This window comes from Macrosteles quadrilineatus, unplaced genomic scaffold (assembly GCF_028750875.1).
Source record: "Macrosteles quadrilineatus isolate MER2022 unplaced genomic scaffold, UCM_ALF_1.0 Scaffold_3__2_contigs__length_128488019, whole genome shotgun sequence".
NCBI classification, from domain to species: Eukaryota; Metazoa; Arthropoda; class Insecta; order Hemiptera; family Cicadellidae; genus Macrosteles; species Macrosteles quadrilineatus.
The window spans coordinates 64,186,928-64,207,589 of record NW_026542596.1 but is presented as its reverse complement, the minus strand read 5'-3'; the positions used below and the strand labels follow the sequence as shown (position 1 = coordinate 64,207,589).

General features: G+C 36.7%; 1 protein-coding gene across 1 annotated transcript; it reads right to left on the bottom strand.

Annotated features, from left to right (window-relative positions):
- Positions 1–645: 645 nt before the first annotated feature.
- LOC128989723 (dolichyl-diphosphooligosaccharide--protein glycosyltransferase subunit 2-like) lies at positions 646–20,220 on the bottom strand. Its single transcript, XM_054411738.1, has 13 exons — positions 20,055–20,220; positions 18,915–19,114; positions 18,249–18,377; positions 17,513–17,667; positions 16,370–16,509; positions 15,512–15,684; positions 13,895–14,091; positions 12,931–13,140; positions 11,648–11,855; positions 8,022–8,210; positions 3,373–3,468; positions 2,344–2,419; positions 646–1,233 (listed from the first exon to the last, which is right to left on the bottom strand). Exons 1-13 carry the CDS (start codon positions 20,074–20,076, stop codon positions 1,085–1,087), a joined length of 1,944 nt encoding a protein of 647 aa, XP_054267713.1. The 5' UTR covers positions 20,077–20,220; the 3' UTR covers positions 646–1,084.
- Between the last annotated feature and the right edge of the window lie 442 nt (positions 20,221–20,662).

Genomic DNA, 20,662 nt, shown 5'->3' with positions numbered 1-20,662 from the left:
TGCAGCAAAATCATTAACAACTCCCACAGTCGTGTAGACATTTTCATCGTCTTCCACGATCGGGGTAAAAATAATTTCTTGCCGTTGTATAATAATAGACATAGTTATTGGCTCCTGCGGTTACAGCAAAATCCTGTATATCCCCTGCAGTAATGTTAAAATTTGTATTATCTTCCACAGTCATGGCAAAAACAAACATCTCCTGCGGTCGTCATCGTCATCTTCCGGAGTCATGAAAACATCATCGACGTTCGATAGCGGCAAAAGTTTTAATCTTATGATCGCATATTATTCACTCTATTTAAAAAACAGTTTAAGGTCTACTAGAATGCTGTTTTCGTCCACTTTTATAGAAGACCATTAATAAAACTGAATCTATAAAACTGAATAAAAATAAATATGAAAACATATTGAATAAATACCAGACAGTTGACAAAGTTCAAAAACATGTACATGTTCAAAGGCTGCCTCTGGCACCAAAATCGAAAGGCAAAGTAAATTGTCCAAATCTTTGTCTACGCAAATGTGTTTACAAGACAACATCTGCTACTATTGCTTACAACACAACAGGAACTTTAAAATTTACAAACCACAAATCGTGACGATTCCTTAATTTTGAGAGGTGTTATAAAGAATAGCCACAGATTCAAATGTATTGTAAATTTATTAATTACATTCTCGCATTGAAAATTTACACATTTCAATAGACATCCCTCAAGATATTGAACAACAAAAGGTTCTCTCACAACAAACACAATAGTAACAAAATATTGAAAATACATCTAAGATAATTTTACAGCTTAACACATTATAAACCAATCCCACTTAGCAAAGTAAACAGTCTTTTAGCACACGCATCAAAGGGTTTAAATACATAACGCCTATAAATTAACATTAAATGCGATACTTTTGCTTACTAGTTAAACAACATGTTGACAACGTATAAAAGTCTACTGTTCAAATCCATGTCTAAAACTCTTAACGAACCCCAAGGAAATGAATGTAAAGTGAAGGTGTACAGTTGACAGGCACAGCTGTAGGTGACGTGTTCTTGATGCAAGAACCGTGCTCATGGTGAGGAATGTTAGTGAGCTTGTTTCTTGCGACTTGTTGCGATTCTTGCCAACAGCTGATTGCCACTGAGGAAGGTTACCACACCCAGACCCAACAAATACTTGAGGGTTTGGAACATGTTCAGCTGCAGCCAGAAGAAACCAAACAGCGTGAAGATGGCTACAACACAAAAATGTGGAGAATGAAAATTCCACATAGAGGTAGAGATATTTAAAGACTCCAACACATCAGGATATGTATTTAAGGTGATGATGAGTGAAAAGTTTAAGTGTTAATGGGTGAGATGATAACTTTATTCTGCTGGTTTTTTAGCCACAATTTATTAAAAGCCGATCCAAGACTGCTGGGTCGTTTCAAGACAAAATTTAAAAATCACCAAACACAACAAAATGTTAAATAGGTTTTTTTTTATTTATAAATTAATCATTACCTGTACTCATATTAGTTATGTTCTAACTGTTCACTACATTACAGGTGGTTTTTTAACACCACAAAAATTACCCCATTAGGCTACTTATGTTTTTAATGTTTTATAATTCAGTTTGCTGCAAGTTTGGTTTAGTGAGTTTATTGAAACTCATGCAAGGTTACTCACATAGTCCTGTCTTTAAAAAGGGTTTTTAGAATACGACACTAGTTAATTTAGAAAGACTTGTTAAGACTTTGACTGTTACTGTTTAGTAAAAAAGTATACTGAGTTTAAAAATACAGTAGTCCCATTAGTCCTAAATGGTTGGGACCGGACCCATTTTGGATTACCAAATATTTCGGATTAAACTTTTTTTTATTTTTTGAAAATTAAAAAAAAAATATTTTTTAAAATTTTTTTCTTAGGACGCTGTGCACGAGCCCGGGATTGTTTTCACATTACTTAAGGCAAGACCTAGTGGCTGCAGCATTATCACTTAGTAATATCCATTTGTGATTTGGCAGGATTGGATCCCGGGTCGAAAATGAAAAATGTTAACAAAAATAGTGAAATATTTACTAAAATACTCTACAAAAAAGTCCACCTCGCCCGGCCGCTACAGAATACTTTGACGAGGTACAGCTAACTATGTTACAAGTTTAAAAAAAAATTAAAAATTAAAAAAAATTTCACTAAAAAAAATTTAATTAAAAAAATTAAAATTAATTTAAAAAAGATTTAATTAAAAAAATAAAATACAAAAAAATAATATTTTTTTTTTGATTAGGCGGACTTTTGGATAACCGAAGTTCGGATTAACGGGACTGTACTTTAAAATATTAATCAAGTAGAGTATTTACCTCCTAAGCCCAAGTGGAATCCAAGAGCAGACAGCGAGAATGGGAAATTTGAGATGTTGACTCCAAGTTTGGCCCACTGTAACAGACATTAAAGGTTTTACCAAATTACAAGTGTGGAAATCTTACCAATATCTAAGAGTGATAGTCCCAGAGGGGAGGGGGTGGATCCACTCCCTAAATATCAGGATGGACCCCTGAAAGTTTGCACGATTTAGGTAATAGTTAAGTCAAGTCAGTGGTTGAGCGTGACATGCTCTAGAAATATGACAGTAATTTTACAGGTTCATATCTCACGAGCAACCAAAAATTGTTTCAGTACTTTGATTCTTCCACTACACAACATTTTCCTTTGCTTAGAGCAGGCATTGGCTTGAGGATCAAGGCTTATACGTTTCTAGCAAATGCAAGGTTAAAAGTGAACATATTCAGTGCTGTAAAAGAAATAGTTATTTGTGTAACTAGTACGCGAAGTGGCACTTAGCGCACACCTTACACATTATATTTTTCCTAGACAGTTAACGATCATCATAATAACCATAATAATCATAATGACCAATTACTAATTAGTCTTGCAAACACTAAACACCACATTTTAGGTTAGGTTAAGTCGTCAATACTCAAAGGCTGTGAAACAATGCACCAGCTGATCGTAGTCGTAGTATCTTTAGGTGTTACCAACTTATTTTCAAGCTGTACGTGTTACGTGCCTTTTAAAAGCACATTGTTTTGTGTTGTTTGGTTGGAATACTGGAGTGCGGTAAAGTAAAATGAGTGTGGCAAAGTAAAATGAGTGCCTCAAAGTAAAATGAGAGCGGCAAAACTAACTAAATGCAGCAATTAGTTACTTTGCGTGCTATAATCAGTGCAAGGAAGCCTTCTTTGTCAAGTAACTGTAGGAAAAAAATAACTTACTAGAATTTTTCCAACCGTTACTTAGCACACTAGTTACACTATTAACTATTATACAATGATGATTTGATTCCATTCATGGGGCAAAATGTCTAAATGGATTTTGAGAAAATTACTAACCAATATTAGCAAGATGAGGAACGGTACAGCAACCAGTCCAGTGAACAAGGTTGAAACAACAACAGGAGGTCGTCTCTCAGGTTCTCGGAAAAGATGCTGCGGGAAAAAGTACATCAGCAATCAGCATGAGTCATATTGATGTAGAACCTGTACTATTGTAGTTGAAATGTGTCATATAAATATTTGAAACAGCAAAAGAAATTTTATAGTAGTAAGGCTCATACCTTAAATTTTCCACTTATGTCGTTAACACTATTTACGTGAGTTGTGTACACTACTTTACCTTTGACAGTGTTTTAATTACTAAAAATCACTACTCATAACTTCTAAGAGAGGTATGTTTTCACTTATAACCTCTCATTACCACTGACAGCGATGCAACAAAACATTGTACCAAACACTAATTGCACCACTAGGCAGCACAAGGTAGGAATATTGAAGAGGTGGAACAGAAGCTGACTATGACTCTTAATGAACTTTCCCGGTACTATGACGCAAACCACCTCAAGCCGAACCCTGCTAAGACCCAAGTTTGTGCCTTTCACCTAAACAATAGAGAAGCAGGCCGTGAGTTGAATGTGAAGTGGCGGGGAGACCGTCTTCAGCATTGTCCTGCACCCAAATATCTTGGTGTCATACTGGACCGTACACTGACATTTAAGGTGCATTGTATTGCGACAAGAGATAAAGTCTCAGCGAGGAATAATATCATCAGGAAGCTCACCAACAGATGCTAGGGTGCTAACCCTAATGTCCTCAGAACCTCAGCTTTAGCGCTCAGTGTGTCGGCTGCACCAGTATGGAATGCATCGTCACATGCAAAAAAGGTTGACATTGCAGTCAATGACATGGCTCGGATTGTAACTGGGTGTTTGAAACCAACCCCGGTACACTCTATCCTATCATAGGGATCGCCCCTCCATCAATCTGACGTGATGTCACTGCCGATGCAGAAATGACTAAGCAAGAGACAGACCCTCGTCACCCATTACACGGCCACCAACCTGCAGATCGACGGCTTCGGTCCAGAAAGAGCTTTTTATCACGGACACGAGTCCTGGATGGATCACTCTCAAGCAATCGGGTAGTAAGGTGGGAGGCCACGTTGACTAACCCTCCCAGTAGGGGTGTGCGAGTACTCGAATCTTCGAGCTTTTTGGTCGAGCTTTTCATTATTCGGCTCGGCTCGAGGCATTTTGAAAAAGCTCGAAGTTCGAGCCGAGCTTTTAATACTGTCAAAACTAAAAAAAAAAAACACTTAATTTGGGTCATAATTGAAAACAATGTTATCACAATTCTAAGTTGTTCATGCATTCGAGGTTTGATAAGCACGAACCTCAGCTCAATCAAGACGCAATGATTATCGATCGTAATTTTGAGGAGATAGGAAAGAGACAAACTACCAGCTATCGCGGTGTCTTTCTAACACAGCTGACAGCTATTCGTATCGTAATATACAACGCAGTGCGAGTGCGTGATTGGCTCGTCGCTATGACGACACACGGTTGCCGTGACAACCTACAGTGCGCCTTTGCCTTGTGTTGGAGGGGGGATTATAACAACAAACTATTTCAGGAATTCTATTTTGGGACGGATGAAAGATAAGGAAGAAACAAAATGTGGTCACGTGTGCAAATGTAGTGGGCTGTAAACGAGTATCGTCGTGCCGTTGTTCCTTGTTTGTTTACTTTTTCAGATTCCTTATCAAACGCCCCTATCTGCTATCTCTCTTTCTCTCTCTCCCTCTCTCTGCTCTCTCTCTCTCTCTCTAACAACGTACTGATTAAACAGATTGTGGTTGACAACTTTTCTACTTATAAGTTTCCCTGGGTTATTTTAGTTCAATCAATCCCATAACCTTTCTGATGTTTATCAAAATAATTAATTAATCTGTTTTGTATTTTATTTCCTTTAAACCAACCCCTATTTACCATCTATATTTTATAGAATAAAATGTTTGTTTATAAAGTTTGACTGGCCACACAATTTTGTACCTATTTTATTCTGTATAAAGTAACAGTTACTTTGATGATTGATTATATATATATATATCAATAAGTGGTGCGTGCTGTAATGAATGCTTTGTATGATCAAAATAAGTAATGAATTATTAATTTTTGATAATACATGGATCATTGAATACCATAATGTGATGTAGTTTCCTATTTGTAACTTGCAAATAATAATAATTGATAGTTAATTTTGGAAAATGAAAAATAGTGATCGCATTCATAAACCTGTTGTCAAAACAGCAACGCAGGCGGGTGTAAGGGTTTATTGTTTCAGAGGCTAGGGTGTTTCAAGGACAAAGTGTTGGATCTCCCGGCTTATGGGGGGAGGGGGGCGGTGAGACTGTGTGAAGGGGAGGAAACTGGTTTTGGCTATTTATTGATTAGTTCGCCGACCCTTCTAGATAACAAAATTGAGTGACAGTATTAAATCATCGTGTTCTTTATTTCATTTCTTGTTTACTTTGTGTGTTATTCTATTAATTTTAGTGTTTTGGTCTATTTCCTCTATATGTTAATTATATTTTTTAAATATATAAGTTTACTTTTTACTTGTCTCTCCACCTTTTTGGATCCAAACCAACCATGTTCTTTTTTGATTAATACAATTCATGAAACAAAAATATTTTGTATAATGAAAACAACAAGAATAATCATGTGTTTTTAAATTTATTTTGTATTTATTTATACAAAATAGAATTAGATATTCATAGTAGTTACAATATACATTATGTAATCAATCGACTTGCTAGTTGTTTTGTCGTCATTCAATGTCGCGTTGCTGCTCTGTTATGAAAGACAATCTGATTGTCTCTGTCTGCACTGCATATCTCGTCAGCCCTTCAATCGATACCCTTTTATTTCTTGCATCTTAATTTAGTTCCGTTCTTATCGTGATTATCTACTATTTGGTGTCTTGACAATTCTCAATGTTTTTAAACATATGTATTAAAATAACATTGTGTTTATTTAAAAATTGACTGAACATTATTATTATGCACCTTTTTAAGAAAAAAAGTTTAATAATTTAGATAAGGTGACGCTAGGAATTTAGATAAGGGCTCGAAAAAGCTCGAGCTCGAAAATTTTTTAAAAAGCTCGGCTCGGCTCGAGGTTGAAAATCACTATTCGCACACCCCTACCTCCCATACCAGACCAGCCAGGGAGGAACTGGCTCCTGGTGGAGGCCTGCATTACACGGTGTGGAAGACCCTAAATCGAATCAGGGTCGAGGTACCAAAATGCAAGACAAACATGCAGAAATAAGGTCTTTTACCAGATGAACAAAACATCTTGTGTGCGTGTAGAGCTGTTCAGGATCCTGGCCATCTATGATCTGTCCACGCCTAGATCAGTCTTGCACATTAGATGATATTTTACAAGCGAATGACAAAGCCATATCGGTAGCTAATTTTTTGAAAAGCGAAGTCTGATTTCCGGACACGGAAAGTAAGTATTGCACCACTCAACAGTTAAATTGGCCTGAACAGCTGATTTGTTGAAGTTAGAACAATTACAATTTTACTTCTCTCTCAATCCTTGAAACTCATTAACTGCCTTGAACGTCATTGGTCTGATACCCGTGTTGTTATGAGTAAAACTATGCTGTTATGAAAGTAAACAATGCTGTTACGTAAAACTTTTCAATTCTAAGTACTAAACTGAAACGGCTATTTAAAAAACGGTCGTAGGTAAAATAGTTTTGACCACATAATTTGTGGTTCATAGCAAAAAAAATTCTTTAGTGTTAATATGAACTCTGAAGAAATATATCAAGGAAAAAGGAAATTATACACAACAAACTTTGAAGAGTTCCAGTCAGTTGATTAAACGTAAGAAGTTCAACACAAGAACACTATTTCTTTCATATTCCCCTTCAAGAGAACGGTTCCAACAGTGTAAGTTTTGTGACTGTCAGTCTAATACGAATATTTCCTTCTGAAGAAGTCCTCTTGAACTCTTTTCTTGGGAGAGTCAGTTGTGTATGCATTCTGTCAACGCCCTTTCCTTTAAAAACTCACTTTAACCTGAAAAGGCTAATTAGAAACTAACTAATATAGATATATGGTTAGAGAACAATATTTATCAATAACAATTAAGATTTTACTGCAATAATTATAGTTGCTGATCTTAAATATGTATGAATGTTAACATAGGTAAATAGTTTTAAACCTTGAATTTCGTAACTTAAATGCCTTCATACAACACCTTAAGAAAACTAAAATAAACGGTATCAGCAATCTGACACACTTTCTCGCATAAGCTTAACAACAACCTTTAACAAAATTTACAAATCAACAAATGTACAAATCAAAATTTAAAAAAAAAAAAATTAAAAAGTGCCTGGAGATACTATGGATTAGTACCTACAACCAAAAGTTCAGGTATGTACAGGTTTGGTCTGTAGCTCTGTACATCCACACATACACACACAGACGTCACTTTGAAAACCAATTTTTTGAGTCCAGGGGGGCCCAAAACGTAAACTCGAATATGTTGACAAAAACAATACTTTCTCCATACACTATGGTATAGGGGGAGTAAGTAAAAGCAAAAATATGAAAGTGTGATTCAAGCAACTGTCAATTTTATAAGTGTTGACGAAGGACGAAAGTCTACTTGTATGTAAAATCCGCTAACCTTTATCTCTGGCTTAGGCTGATAAATGGAGGTGGAGGGGGGAGCTTGGGTCGAGTCCAGAGCTAGCTTCAGTTTAGTATCAGCCAACAGCCATGAGAAGGAATTGGACAGAATGACATCCCCAACAATCAGGTTGAGAGAGTAAGTGCCAGACAACTGACCAAAGTCTGCTGCCTTAGCTCCCATGTCCTGAAAACATTCATGTTGAGATACAGCACAGGCAGTAAAATAGAAAACAATCGCTACCAATAATTATAGTAACTTATTCAGACCAACAAGCTATATAATTAGGCTAAAATATTATAAAAATTACAGACATAGACTGAACAATGAATGGCTGATAGAATGTGAACTGAACAGAGAAAGAAACCACTTGTGTAACTCTAAACAACATCATCAGAGTTTATAAACTGACCCTCTTAGTGCTGTGGCATTGCTCACATTCAATTTTATGTACTGTACTTACAGAACACCCTGTATGATCAATCTATGATCAATCAATGAGATCAGTGAAAGTGACTATTTTTTACAGTAAGACAAACTCTTAAGGCCAATCTAAATACAAATAAGATTATGGAAATACTCACGATGTACATAACAGTTTGATGTAATCAACATTTCTTGTAAATATCTTATCATTTTTCAAAAGCTGATCTTGTTTTTAGTGTTTTCTACAAATGTTTTCCACTCATAGCTACATTAGGTTGTCCATAATAACGATTATAAATAATAAAAAAAAACATTATTTCTATTCTCCTTGGTAGTGTTCTACATGACTTTCCTATGTTTCCATAGTTTGCATATCGGCTCATTCTTTCGATGATTGCTTAAGAAATGCAACACAGTGTTGATTCGGTTAACTTTTTAGTATACAAATTGTCCAGGCTTTCTTGCTTTTAGCGAATTTCCCTATAGGGAAGTACTACCGTAGGTGGCACGGTAAGACCTAGACCCGGGACCGATTTACTTTTTCATTTTGATGTCCCCAGAGGCCAAAAACACTATTCGTTCAAATTTTTATATATGTATATATATATATGTATATATATATATAGACTTATATATATATATATATATACGTCCGTGAACGCGATAACTTGAGTAATTTTTGTCCGATTTTGATGAAATTTGGTTTAAAGGTGTAAAGCGGGATAAACTTGAATGAGTTCGCGAACCAGCACGATCGGACCATGGGAACGGGGCTTTACGGGGGTTTTATGGGGTAAAAATTGGTTTTTCTCACTTTTGACCCTCAAAACACAAAATTTCCCAATTTCTCTTTAGACCTTTTTAAAGAGCTTAAAAAAACAAATAATTTAGTATATAAAAGTATTTTTGTTCGATTATTAGTAACGGAGAACATTAAAAAAATTGTAAATTTAAAATTCCCATGTTATTCTTATGGAGAATATTGTCAAATGTTGTAGTTTGCTTGTTTATGAATATATTTTGATCAAACTTGGCAAATTTATTTATTTTGTACTAAGCTATCAATATTTTACTCAAAAACACACTTTATTAGTTTCCTTGTAGCAGCAAACCTAGGTACTCGCTAAACCTAATGTTATTAAAATATATTTAACTGAAAATCAATTCAGACAAATGGAAATTCGCTTAGTTGGCAGGTTTGCTGCAGCGGGGGTATTTTCCATTGTAATATTTACGCCAATCCAAATTCAAATAGTAAATATTTCACTTCAACCAAGTCAGTAAATGTTTGTAGCACACATTTCCTTAAATTGCAACTAAAATATTAACAGAAATTATATTATCAAGCTGATCATAAACAAATATGTCCTTCATAAGGATAATATGGTAATTTTTAAAGCCACTGGGACAGAGCCCAAGGGACCTTCTTCAAAAATGTAAGGTCAGTTTCCGTTTCCAAATCTACACACCTAGACAAACATTTTTGTACATAATATATCGAATTAAATTTTAAACAGGGTGTCTAGTTTATTTCCATTATAAAATTCAAGACTAATTCCAGACTTTTCAAGACTAATTCCAGATTTTTCAAGACTAGTTTTTTCAACAATTAGTGTTGAACAATTTGTGTTGGGTGTTGATACCAAAATGTATCGATTCTCGATTCTTGATACCGATACCAATTTTTATAGCTTAACCAAATTTTCTGAATAATACTACAACAACCCCTGTCTTTGTCATAAAGTAGTATTATGATAATGTGGTGTTTTCAAGTAAAGAAATAATGCAGCAATAAAAAATTCTAACTAGCAAATTTGGTTTTTTTTTATCATGAAATTTTCCACGTACCGTACGTTTAGACATCATCTTTGACTGCAGCGGTTACAGAAACGTGATCGTCGTCAACCGCGATCACGGCAAACCATGAACATTTCCCGCGGCCTTGTAGACATCAATGACATCATCGTCGTCTCCCGCGGTCTCAGAAACGTCATCGTCCGCGATCGCGGCAAAATCATGAACATTTCCCGCGGCCGTGTAGACATCATCGTCGTCTCCCGCGGTCACGGAAACGCCATCGTCGTCTCCCGCGATCACGGAAACGTCATCGTCATCTTCCGCGGTCACGGAAACGTCATCGTCATCTCCCGCGGTCACGGAAACGCCATCGTCGTCTCCCGCGATCACGGAAACGTCATCGTCATCTTCCGCGGTCACGGAAACGTCATCGTCATCTCCCGCGGTCACGGAAACGTCATCGTCGTCGTCCGCGATCGTGACAAAATCATGAACATTTCCCGCAGCCGAGCAGATATCATCGTCGTCTCCCACGGTCACGGAAACGTCATCGTCGTCTCCCGCGGTCACGGAAACGCCATCGTCGTCTCCCGCGGTCACGGAAACGTCATCGTCTCTCCTGCAGTCACGGAAACGTCATCGTCGTCGTCCGCAATCGTGACAAAATCATGAACATTTCCCGCAGCCGAGCAGATATCATCGTCGTCTCCCACGGTCACGGAAACGTCATCATCGTCTCCCGCGGTCACGGAAACGCCATCGTCGTCTCCCGCGGTCACGGAAACGCCATCGTCGTCTCCTGCGGTCACGGAAACGCCATCGTCGTCGTCCTCGATCGCGGCAAAATCAAGAACATTTCCCGCGGCTGTTTAGACATCACCGTCATCTCCCGCGGTCACGGAAACGTTATCGTCGTCGTCCGCGATCACGGCAAAATCATGAACATTTCCCGCGGCCGTGTAGGCATCATTGTCGTCTCTCGCGGTGACGGAAACGTCATCGTAGTCTCCCGCTGTCACAGAAACGTTATCGTCGTCTCTCGTGGTTTCGGAAACGTCATCGTCGTCGTCCACTATCGCGGCAAAATCGTGAACATTTCCCGAGGCCGTGTAGACATCATCATTGGCTTTTGCTGTTACGTAAACGCAAGACGACGATCGCGGCAAAATCATGAAAATTCCCGACTTTGAAATCAAATTTAAGACTAAATCCCGACTTTTCAAGACCATTTTGAAATTCAATACTAATTCCCGACTTTCCCGATTTTCCCGACTACTAGACACCCTGTTTTAAAACAAAAAAGCCTTATCGTTCACAAAGTTTCATGTAGCGTATTAATAATATAGGTAGATGACTAAGACATTGTGGTACAGATTTTAGAAGACAAGTTGAGTACATACCAAGTCAAAGCGGTAGCCCTGGTTGTTGGGGTCAACTTCTGCGACAAAGATGATCTCCTGCAGAGTAGCTTTGTTCTCGAACCGCAGGAACGCTTGGTGAACGTTCAGCGGCTTGCCACTGTTCTTGTCCTTGAGTGTAAACCGCACGACCAGTTTCTGCTGTGTATCCAACTCCAACACACGACCCAACTTTGTGGGGAACACAACTCTGCACAACAGTTATGAGTGTCAACATCGAGATTTAATTTAAATTGTAACAAAAATGAGTATAAATAACTGGATAGAATATTGCATTTGTGCGTTAACAGTTTAATTCAAACTCAGTAGATAGTGATAAAGTGAAACCTAAAGAAAAAGAGTTTACTAAAATCCAACCTATCAGTTATTTTGAAACACTAAATGACAAAATTCATATTTTTCTACCAATTTATTAAAAAAAAATTATGAAAAGTTACTAGAGACTTGCTTGGGTAAAAACATAGTAGAGCGGCGCTAGAGTGTAGCTGAGCAGGTTTTTAATAAAATGTACATCTTAGGAACTAATTTGTGTTTTAGAATAATTAAGGACTGATGAACAATTTTTAAGAAATCAAGACGAAGCACCTGTACATGTGATTTTCACAAATTTGTATGTTATGTGCAAATAAATTATCATTATCATTACATAGGTCGATAGGTGAGCCAAACCATTCATTCTGAGGATTAGTTTTTGCAGTAGATTATACATTACAATTTACACAAATAGTATTTGTTCGGGACATGATTTTCTGATTCTGAAATTTATGGATTTGACTAGTGATTGGCAAATAAAAAATTTTGAATCTTGAATTTGTTTAGCTTTCCCTCTCTTTTTTGTCAGTTATTGAAATAATATTGCATTTGTAGCCACGATAAAAAGTATTAATAAATTTTAATGTCAATTCTAAAACCAAGAATCGGTGGAATTGAGAGTTGACTTTTGGAATCGGCCCATCCCTAATAAAAATGTTCTTGTATATTTATAGTTTTGTGTTGTAGTACATTAATAAAGTTAAAATCACTAAAAACTTATATGTCAGCAAATTGTTTTTAACATTCTATGTTCCCTTTTGTTGTCTTACATGTGTGGTTTTCATTGCCGCCGTCGCCAATATGGCGAATAACAATCTTGGCTTTTAATTTTAATTCTCAAGTCTAATTTTGAATTTAATTTTTTCTGAAAATTCAGTGGATTAGAGTTTTGAGATTCATCTTTTACTCATCCCTATATTGGAAGATTTTTTTGTACATCGTATCCTACTTACTTATCAAACTTTGGCTGTGTGGTCTGATCTGAATCGCCGACTCCCAGTTCAAAGGTGTCCACAGTGACGGTGGCCATAACCTTGAGAGGCAGTGTGACGCCGATGTTGCCGACCAGTCGAGGATCAGACTTGGCTGGTACTGCGCTCACTGACAGTCTGTACAACCCTGGCTCTGGCTTGCTGTCCATCAGGTTCACACTGAACACTGTCCTGCCAAACAGCAATATCTACCATCAAACTAGCATGTACCAGCACAAATAATCATGTGAATGTGAAGCAAAGTAATTATTTCTAACTACAGTAAAACTCCATCTATGTAAACAGCAAGCACCCGCATTGTCGATCATTCGGATCACTTCAAGGAAAAATTATACTCTTACAGCGAATTTCCATTCACCTGATTGGATTAGGCCTAAGACATATTTCTTAAACATTTCAGATCGGTTCCCAATTTCTACAATAGGTTGCTTATCTTCCATAGGAATAGAATACAAATTTCAAATTAACAGTTTTTTTTTATGTTAAGACCTGTTGTCCACTAAAGTCCTGAACATTTCGTTAATCACTCTGGTTTAAAGGCGGCTTCATTTGTGCCTATTTAGGACACACCGAAAAATACTTTTTCGTCATACTGCAACTGAGAGGACTTATCTTTACTTGCCCCACTGAATCACCATGCCTCAGGATATATAGCAAAGGTAGGATATATGATGAAAATTTGGTAAGTAGGTGGCTCAGTCGGTAGAACCATAGACTTTGAGCAAGGCAGTGATGTCATGGGTTTGGATCCTAGGACCTACCACTACTTTTTAGTACACTTCACCCTTGTACTGTACCAGCTCACGCCTTACTTAATCGTTAAATATCATGTAAGTTTAAAAAAATAATAATCTCTACGAAGTTGACAAGTGTAACAACGGTTTCACTAGAAAAGACAGTTCACAAAATCACATGAATTACTCACTTGTCAGATGTGGGTTCAAACTTCTTCTTGGACAAGACAACAACATCGTCAGCACTCCTGGTGGCAGACTCCACAGTCACTGAGAGGTCAGAGGTGAGAGGTTGACCCAGCAGGTTGGTCACCTTGACTGACACTTTGGGCTGATCCTGAGACACCACTCCAGGACCAGCCAGGCTCACCACCACGGGGATGTGGTACTGAACAGGCAAATCATTGATGGCATACGAAACTTTGTACGGTATCTATGTAATTTGTTTGAAAAAGTAGGATTTAACCCTAATATTATTGTCAACTAAAAATTTTGCTAAAATTAACTTTTTTTTCTTTCTACGCCATTGGCATTTCACAAGAGAATAAATGTTTAGTGTGTTTAGTGCTTAGTTTATTTTATGATATAAGATAGTTAAAATTCAATTTTGGGGGCTCTAAACAAAAGATGATTCATGCTAATCCTGCAGGTTTAAGTATGTCGCAGTATGCACATCCCTGGGCTTAGTTTATTTTATGATATAACATAGTTAAAATTCAATTTTGAGGGCTCTAAACAAAAGATGATTCATGCTAATCCTGCAGGTTTAAGTATGTCGCAGTATGCACATCCCTGGTACTAAAATCCTTGTGATGACTTTGATAAATCACATCAACTAACTACTAACATAAATCATTGAAAATTGAATTATTATTGCTTGATCCAGCAAAATAACAAGCTTCTTACGTAGTACTTGGAAATGATCTCTAGTAGCACTAAGGAGCTGTGAGTCGATTTACTACGTTTTAAGTGTGAAAAAAATATAATTCGACTCCTCAAATGTGCTAATCCAAACAAAGATTCTTCATTATTGTTATGGTATCATGGAGACTCTATTGTGTTTTTTGATGTTATCTAGTAATTTTGATTAATTATTTTATAAAATACAAGTGATTTCAATTGGAGAGCATCTCGATTGCTTATTCTGAAAAACAACGTAAATTCGCTTAGTATGCCTAATGTTAATTATCTCCTAATTTTATAGCCCCAGTCTCATGGATAGAGGGTAAATAGTGGTTTTACTACACTATCAAATAGGTAAATAAAATTTAAAAAAGTTATTTTTTATTCAGGTTATTATTTTGCAAAAATACCCTGATCTAGGATTGCAGAATCAGACATACTCTTATGCACCTACGCTGTATGCAATGAGATTAGCACAAGCCTAGCTATGGCTATATTTGCAACATGTTGAAGTTTGTGGAATTACTAGGGGTGTGCGGGTCAGACTTTTATTCGTAAACGTCATAAGCAAACTTAATATTTAATTTTCATGAACATTTTAATTCCTTTGTTTGTGTTTTGTGTTTCTTTAAAATAAATTATTATTCGTTTTTTGGCCCGACCCGATCTTGGCCAGAAGAAATCTCTGACCCGACCCGGTCTCTCGGGCCTTCCGCTGGCCTGACCCAACCCGAAAGATTCGCAGGACCAGCAGACCTCTAGGAATTACCGTAGGTTACAGCACCTAGGTCTGTCTACATTGAACACAACATTACTTACACAGGTTTAAAACATTAACATGCAACATCCATGTTGGTTACAATGATTCAAATTCCACACAAACAGCTACCATATGAATGACTGACCTTGTTGTTAGTAAGTATGCTAAGAACGTCCAGCAGGCTGTGAGCTCCTTTGGGCGTCTGCACAGATCTGCGGCTGAGGAAGTAGTTGGCGAACTTGACGGCCTGTTCACCAGAGATGGGCGGAGGTTTGTTGGCTACAGCTGCTAGCTTGTACGCCCCACTCACGATCAATGCTGTAATTGTGACAAGGTGTGATCACGGAAGGTTTGAGTATGGAAGAGATCTACAGGTCCATTGGTGGTTAGGAGGTATAGGCGAGCGTGCTATCCTAACAAAACACCTTAAAAACCTAGACTTTATTGATGTGTGTTACATCCTTAAATAAAAGACAAAATGGAAAGGGAAAGATGTTCTAAAGCAGGATTTTAGGCTAAAAAGAAAATATCTGATGAGGGAGCTCCCCATTTAGAGAGATAAGGATTGAGGACGCTTATCTACCCACCTGGGTCATTAGGGTTGATACATTATTTATTTACAAAAAGACTTGCTTGTCTTTGGATATAAAACCAAGTATCCTAGATAAAAACAAGTCCTACTGTATTGGAGGACTATACCAAACCCAATTAAAAATTAAACGGATACTGTTAACATTTAAATACTGGCTTGAATCAAAACAATATCTAGTAGGTCTTTATGTCATATTAATCATTAACAGATTTAAACCTAAACAATTTGACACTTTTAACATTTGCAACCCAAAGTAAAGGTGAAGGGAGCCAACTTCATGTACACCAAAAATCAGAATTATGATTGTTGAGCAGTGTTAACCACTTATGACTGAAACATAGAGAGATTTTTAAACTAAAAAATAAACCAGATATGTTCATCTTTTACTTGATAACAAACTTATCCACCAACCTGTGATACTGAGACCTCCTTCAAACTGCAAGAACTTTCCATCAACCTCGTCTGCTTGGACAATTGCGTCTTCAATGCGGTTGAAAATAACATTGACATCCCCACCCGCTACAGCTCCGATATGGAAAGCATAGCCTAGGCTGTAATTGTAAAGCATTGTACACTTATCAACAGTACTTGATTGTTTAGAAACTGAAGTGGCTTAATTACAACGTAGGATGTATAAATATTTCATAATCGTATGATTTAATAAATCTCACTATTGGTTTGAGAAATTGTTATTAAATAGTCTAAAGTTAAAAAAGAATATTGGTTCTCACTCTGCTCTACAAAAATGGTCCGGAATGCCTGTCTAATTCAAACCACACCCTGAGCCTGCTTAGTATTTCAACTGAGGTTTGATATACAGTGGACTTCTTTAAAGTATTATACAAAATAGCTCTTTGAGCCTAACTGATTATGATTCACACATAAAAATTAAAACATTTACAAAAACCAATGGGTTTTGAAGTAAAGATGATGTGCAACATTAGGTCTATTTTTAAAACACAGTGGCAAAACCAGAGAATTCACAATTCCCTTAAAAATTAGAAACAGATACAACATAGAAAAAAAAAGAAAAAAAAATGAATAGGACTAGTTTGAATAGGATTTGAATTAAAATAATTACTGGATTAGTTAGTTTTAAAAGAGCTACTTTCAAACTACAATAAGCTGATGGAGCAAGCTGGTCTACTGGTAGAGCGTGGGGCTTCGGTGCCCGAGGTTCCGGGTTCAAGTCCCGCCAATCACCAATGGATTTTATCAATGTGATAAACAACCCTCTAGGACTAGCCTGAAGTAATGTGTAAAACAGTTCTGGGCTAGAACTAGCGTCCTAGGATGTGAAGGTAGATCAGAAAAAAAAAACTTGTACTAGGCTAAACTGTAAAAACTTTGATAACAGTACCAAACTGGTTCCTTTCTAATTACTTGCAACCAATTGGTTTACACTCAGCAATAAGCAATAGAAAGGACGTTAAGACACAAATCCTACTAACATCTTTGATACAGAACTTCAGCTCAAATAAATCACAACACTCAGTTTTTGGGTTAGGCCTATCCAAAAGCAATATAGCTACCACATAGCCTAATCTCAGTTACCTAGCCGTGCTGTCGTCCTTCTTAAGAGCCGCTTGCAGGTTTTTAAGAAGCTTTGCCGTGTCAGGGAGTTTCTGACCAAGACTTGACAAAGCCAGGGAAGCATAGTACAGATCAGGCACACTCGAGCTTTCAAGCTCCAACACGCCCGTCAGTTTCTAGCAAAAAAAATTACAAAATTACTTTACAGTGCAAAACATACGTTTTAAAGTCTTCAAATCTTCAAAGATTAAATTCTTCTATTGATAGCATGACAATTGGATAGAATAAAATGAAACAACCACAGACATAATTAAGTGCGTTTTTATGCTTGCAGGGATGTAACAAAGTCGCAGATTTCTTGTGATAGACCAATATTATTTAGCTTTGTGAAGGAAGTTAAATGGATGGTTTACAATTAATTCTGTTTCAAGATCGAAGGAAAATTAAAACACAAAAGTTAAAAGAATGAGGATTACGCTACGGTACCTACAACATGTGGGCTGTGGCAACACTTTAAAGAAATATTGGTACTACCCTTAAAAAAAAATAAAATTTTGCAATTTTCTTCATTTAGTAGTTAGGCCCTAACTTAATGTGTTGTGATTAGGCCTAGAAGCAAAGCTGACTAACTTGCTTTGCAAATTTCGGCTATAAGACTTAAACTAAAAAAAAAAAGTTTTTTGGTAGCATATTACAGATGCATATTCTCAGTTACGGTAAAGAGCATTTAAGCAATAATCTATGAAATAAAAATTACCTTGACAATGTTGGCAGTAGGTAATGTTCCAGGGCAGTTTCCGAGAGCTTTCCATGTCCCAGTAACATAGAACAATGTTTCTACAGTCGGGGTTCCTCCAGCAGCTGCTATCAGCGTTTTGCAAATCTCCTACAGGTTTGAGCATGATAGAATGTTAATAAGAGCAATAAACGGGATCTTAGATAGCCTGAAGCTACATTTGCAAAATTGAGAAAAATTTGTACTGTAGTACGGGAAATCACTACAATTGAAATTTAACATATAGTCATTAGTGGAGAAAATGCCCGATACAAAAAAGTGCTTATTTTTTTATTGCTAGATTAAAGAACATATAGCCAGAGGTCATGGTGTTATTATAAAGCTAAAATAGCATCATCATGCCACTGAGACTTTCGTTGGTACCTACCACTATTGTACAGCATGGATAAAATTTAAAAGCTAAGCCATGGAATATATCATTTTGGAGTGGGCTATCCAATACAACTAGCTGACAGTGCAGAGTAATTTAGGTAGGGTTTTGTTAATAATGATGGGGGATTTACATCTAGGCTCCAACAGAAAACATGCTAATCACTAGGCCAGCCACATCCGAACCTTAACAAAATAATAAGATAAGAAGTAAAAACTAAGTTAAAACCTTCCAAAATATTATTAACTTATACAAACCTTGTCATTTGGAACGGACCCTCCTTGAGCCTTGAGGCCAATAACCGAATAGTATGTAGTTGGAAGATCTTTACCATCTAATGAAGCAGTGAAAACCTGATGAAGCCGACTTCTCTCCGATGCTGATAGAAATGAAGTAGTTGTGGTGGCTGTCCATGTAAGTTCAGTCAGGCAAACTAGAGCCAGAATCAGTATAGGACCTGCAAGTTAAGGTAAACAATATGACCTTTCTCATCGTCGTGTTTATAAGTTAGCCTATATTCAAGGAGTTTGCTTATTAAGTGGAGATTAAGGCCTATTCAATAGCAAAGTCAGTTGGAGATTAGGACCCAAGATCTGAATTTAATAAGATAGTGGTACTGGTAAAGACAAAGACGCCAAAATATATTTATTTGGGCTCCAGCTTAATAGGAGACTACTACTATTAAATAATTTAATTGAATTTTTAGGCCTAGATACAAGTTATCAACCTTAGGCTAAATGAATTATTGTATTTTGTTGCAGAATTCATGCAATAGAATTCTTTTAGGCTACTGTAATTAAAGTTGGAGTTAAGGCTAACAGGTAGGCCTATTGAGCCAACAGTTCTGAACTTGTAATTAATCATAGGGGGAGATTATGCTAATAACAAGCTGCTATACCCATACTTCACATTTTATAATCAGCTGATGGTTAATGTATAATGTATAATAGTAAATGTAGGACATAAACTTAAGTGCAACCACTTAACTTATTGGATATTCTTAGTCTTGAAAAACACCATGTAACATGGATTTTTACTCAGAATTTTTCAGCACAGTCCCAACATCATCACTAGTACAATACCTCTGCGTATCCATACTAGTGGAAATTGGAAAATGTGAGTAAGTTAAGTTGTGGTTGGGAGTGTCCTTGTCCTAGGATCTTAGGCTACAAGTCGCTTCTTCTTTAAAATATATATTAACATTGTAAGTTTATTCCTCCAACTAGTCCTTGAACCATAACTAAGAGGTACAGCTTTTATTTAAGTGAAAGGGGTCTAATTAACTTAGTTTAGGCACTTCAAAATACTCTACTCCTAACTGCAAATTGTTTTGAAGGTTAGGTAACAATTTACAAGTCAAAATTTATTAAATTAAATAGATATCAATGGATACAAACCGTTATATTTTATCAAAAGCATGGTGAAGTCAGAAGTAATTCACAATCAAAATAACATAACTTAATCCAGGATAAAATAATTTACTATGACGAATTGCGAAAGTTGATGGAGAATCGGAGTCTGACAACGCCGGTCGGTAAAAACTATCGTTCCCGTTCGGCTTTCACTTCAATCGGCTCGGCTCGGCAGCTGAAAAATGTCAAAAATCAAAATGCTGACTGCAAAAATCACCAAACCAACCAATTGTATTCTTCCAACAAGAACGCTACAGTGTCAACGTTGCACTCCAACAAAGACCTTTATAATATTGGTATTTTTATCAGCTTCTTACTATGTAAAATGGATTAAGGTATAAATGTAGTATCTTAGCAGTAATTTGTTGTACGTGAATGAATCAGAATGTTTTGAACTAATATTATGTGAGTACTAAAAAGTAATGTGAAAGCCATTGTCTTTTGTCTGGGGCCGAGTGGCTATAGTTATAGCATTGTTATAGTGAATAGGATCGCCTTCAAAATCTGAAGGTCGTTGGTTCGATTCCAAGCGAGATCGTTTTCAGATCCAGATGTCATTTGTCCCTGGGCCATTAATTAATTATGTTAACAAA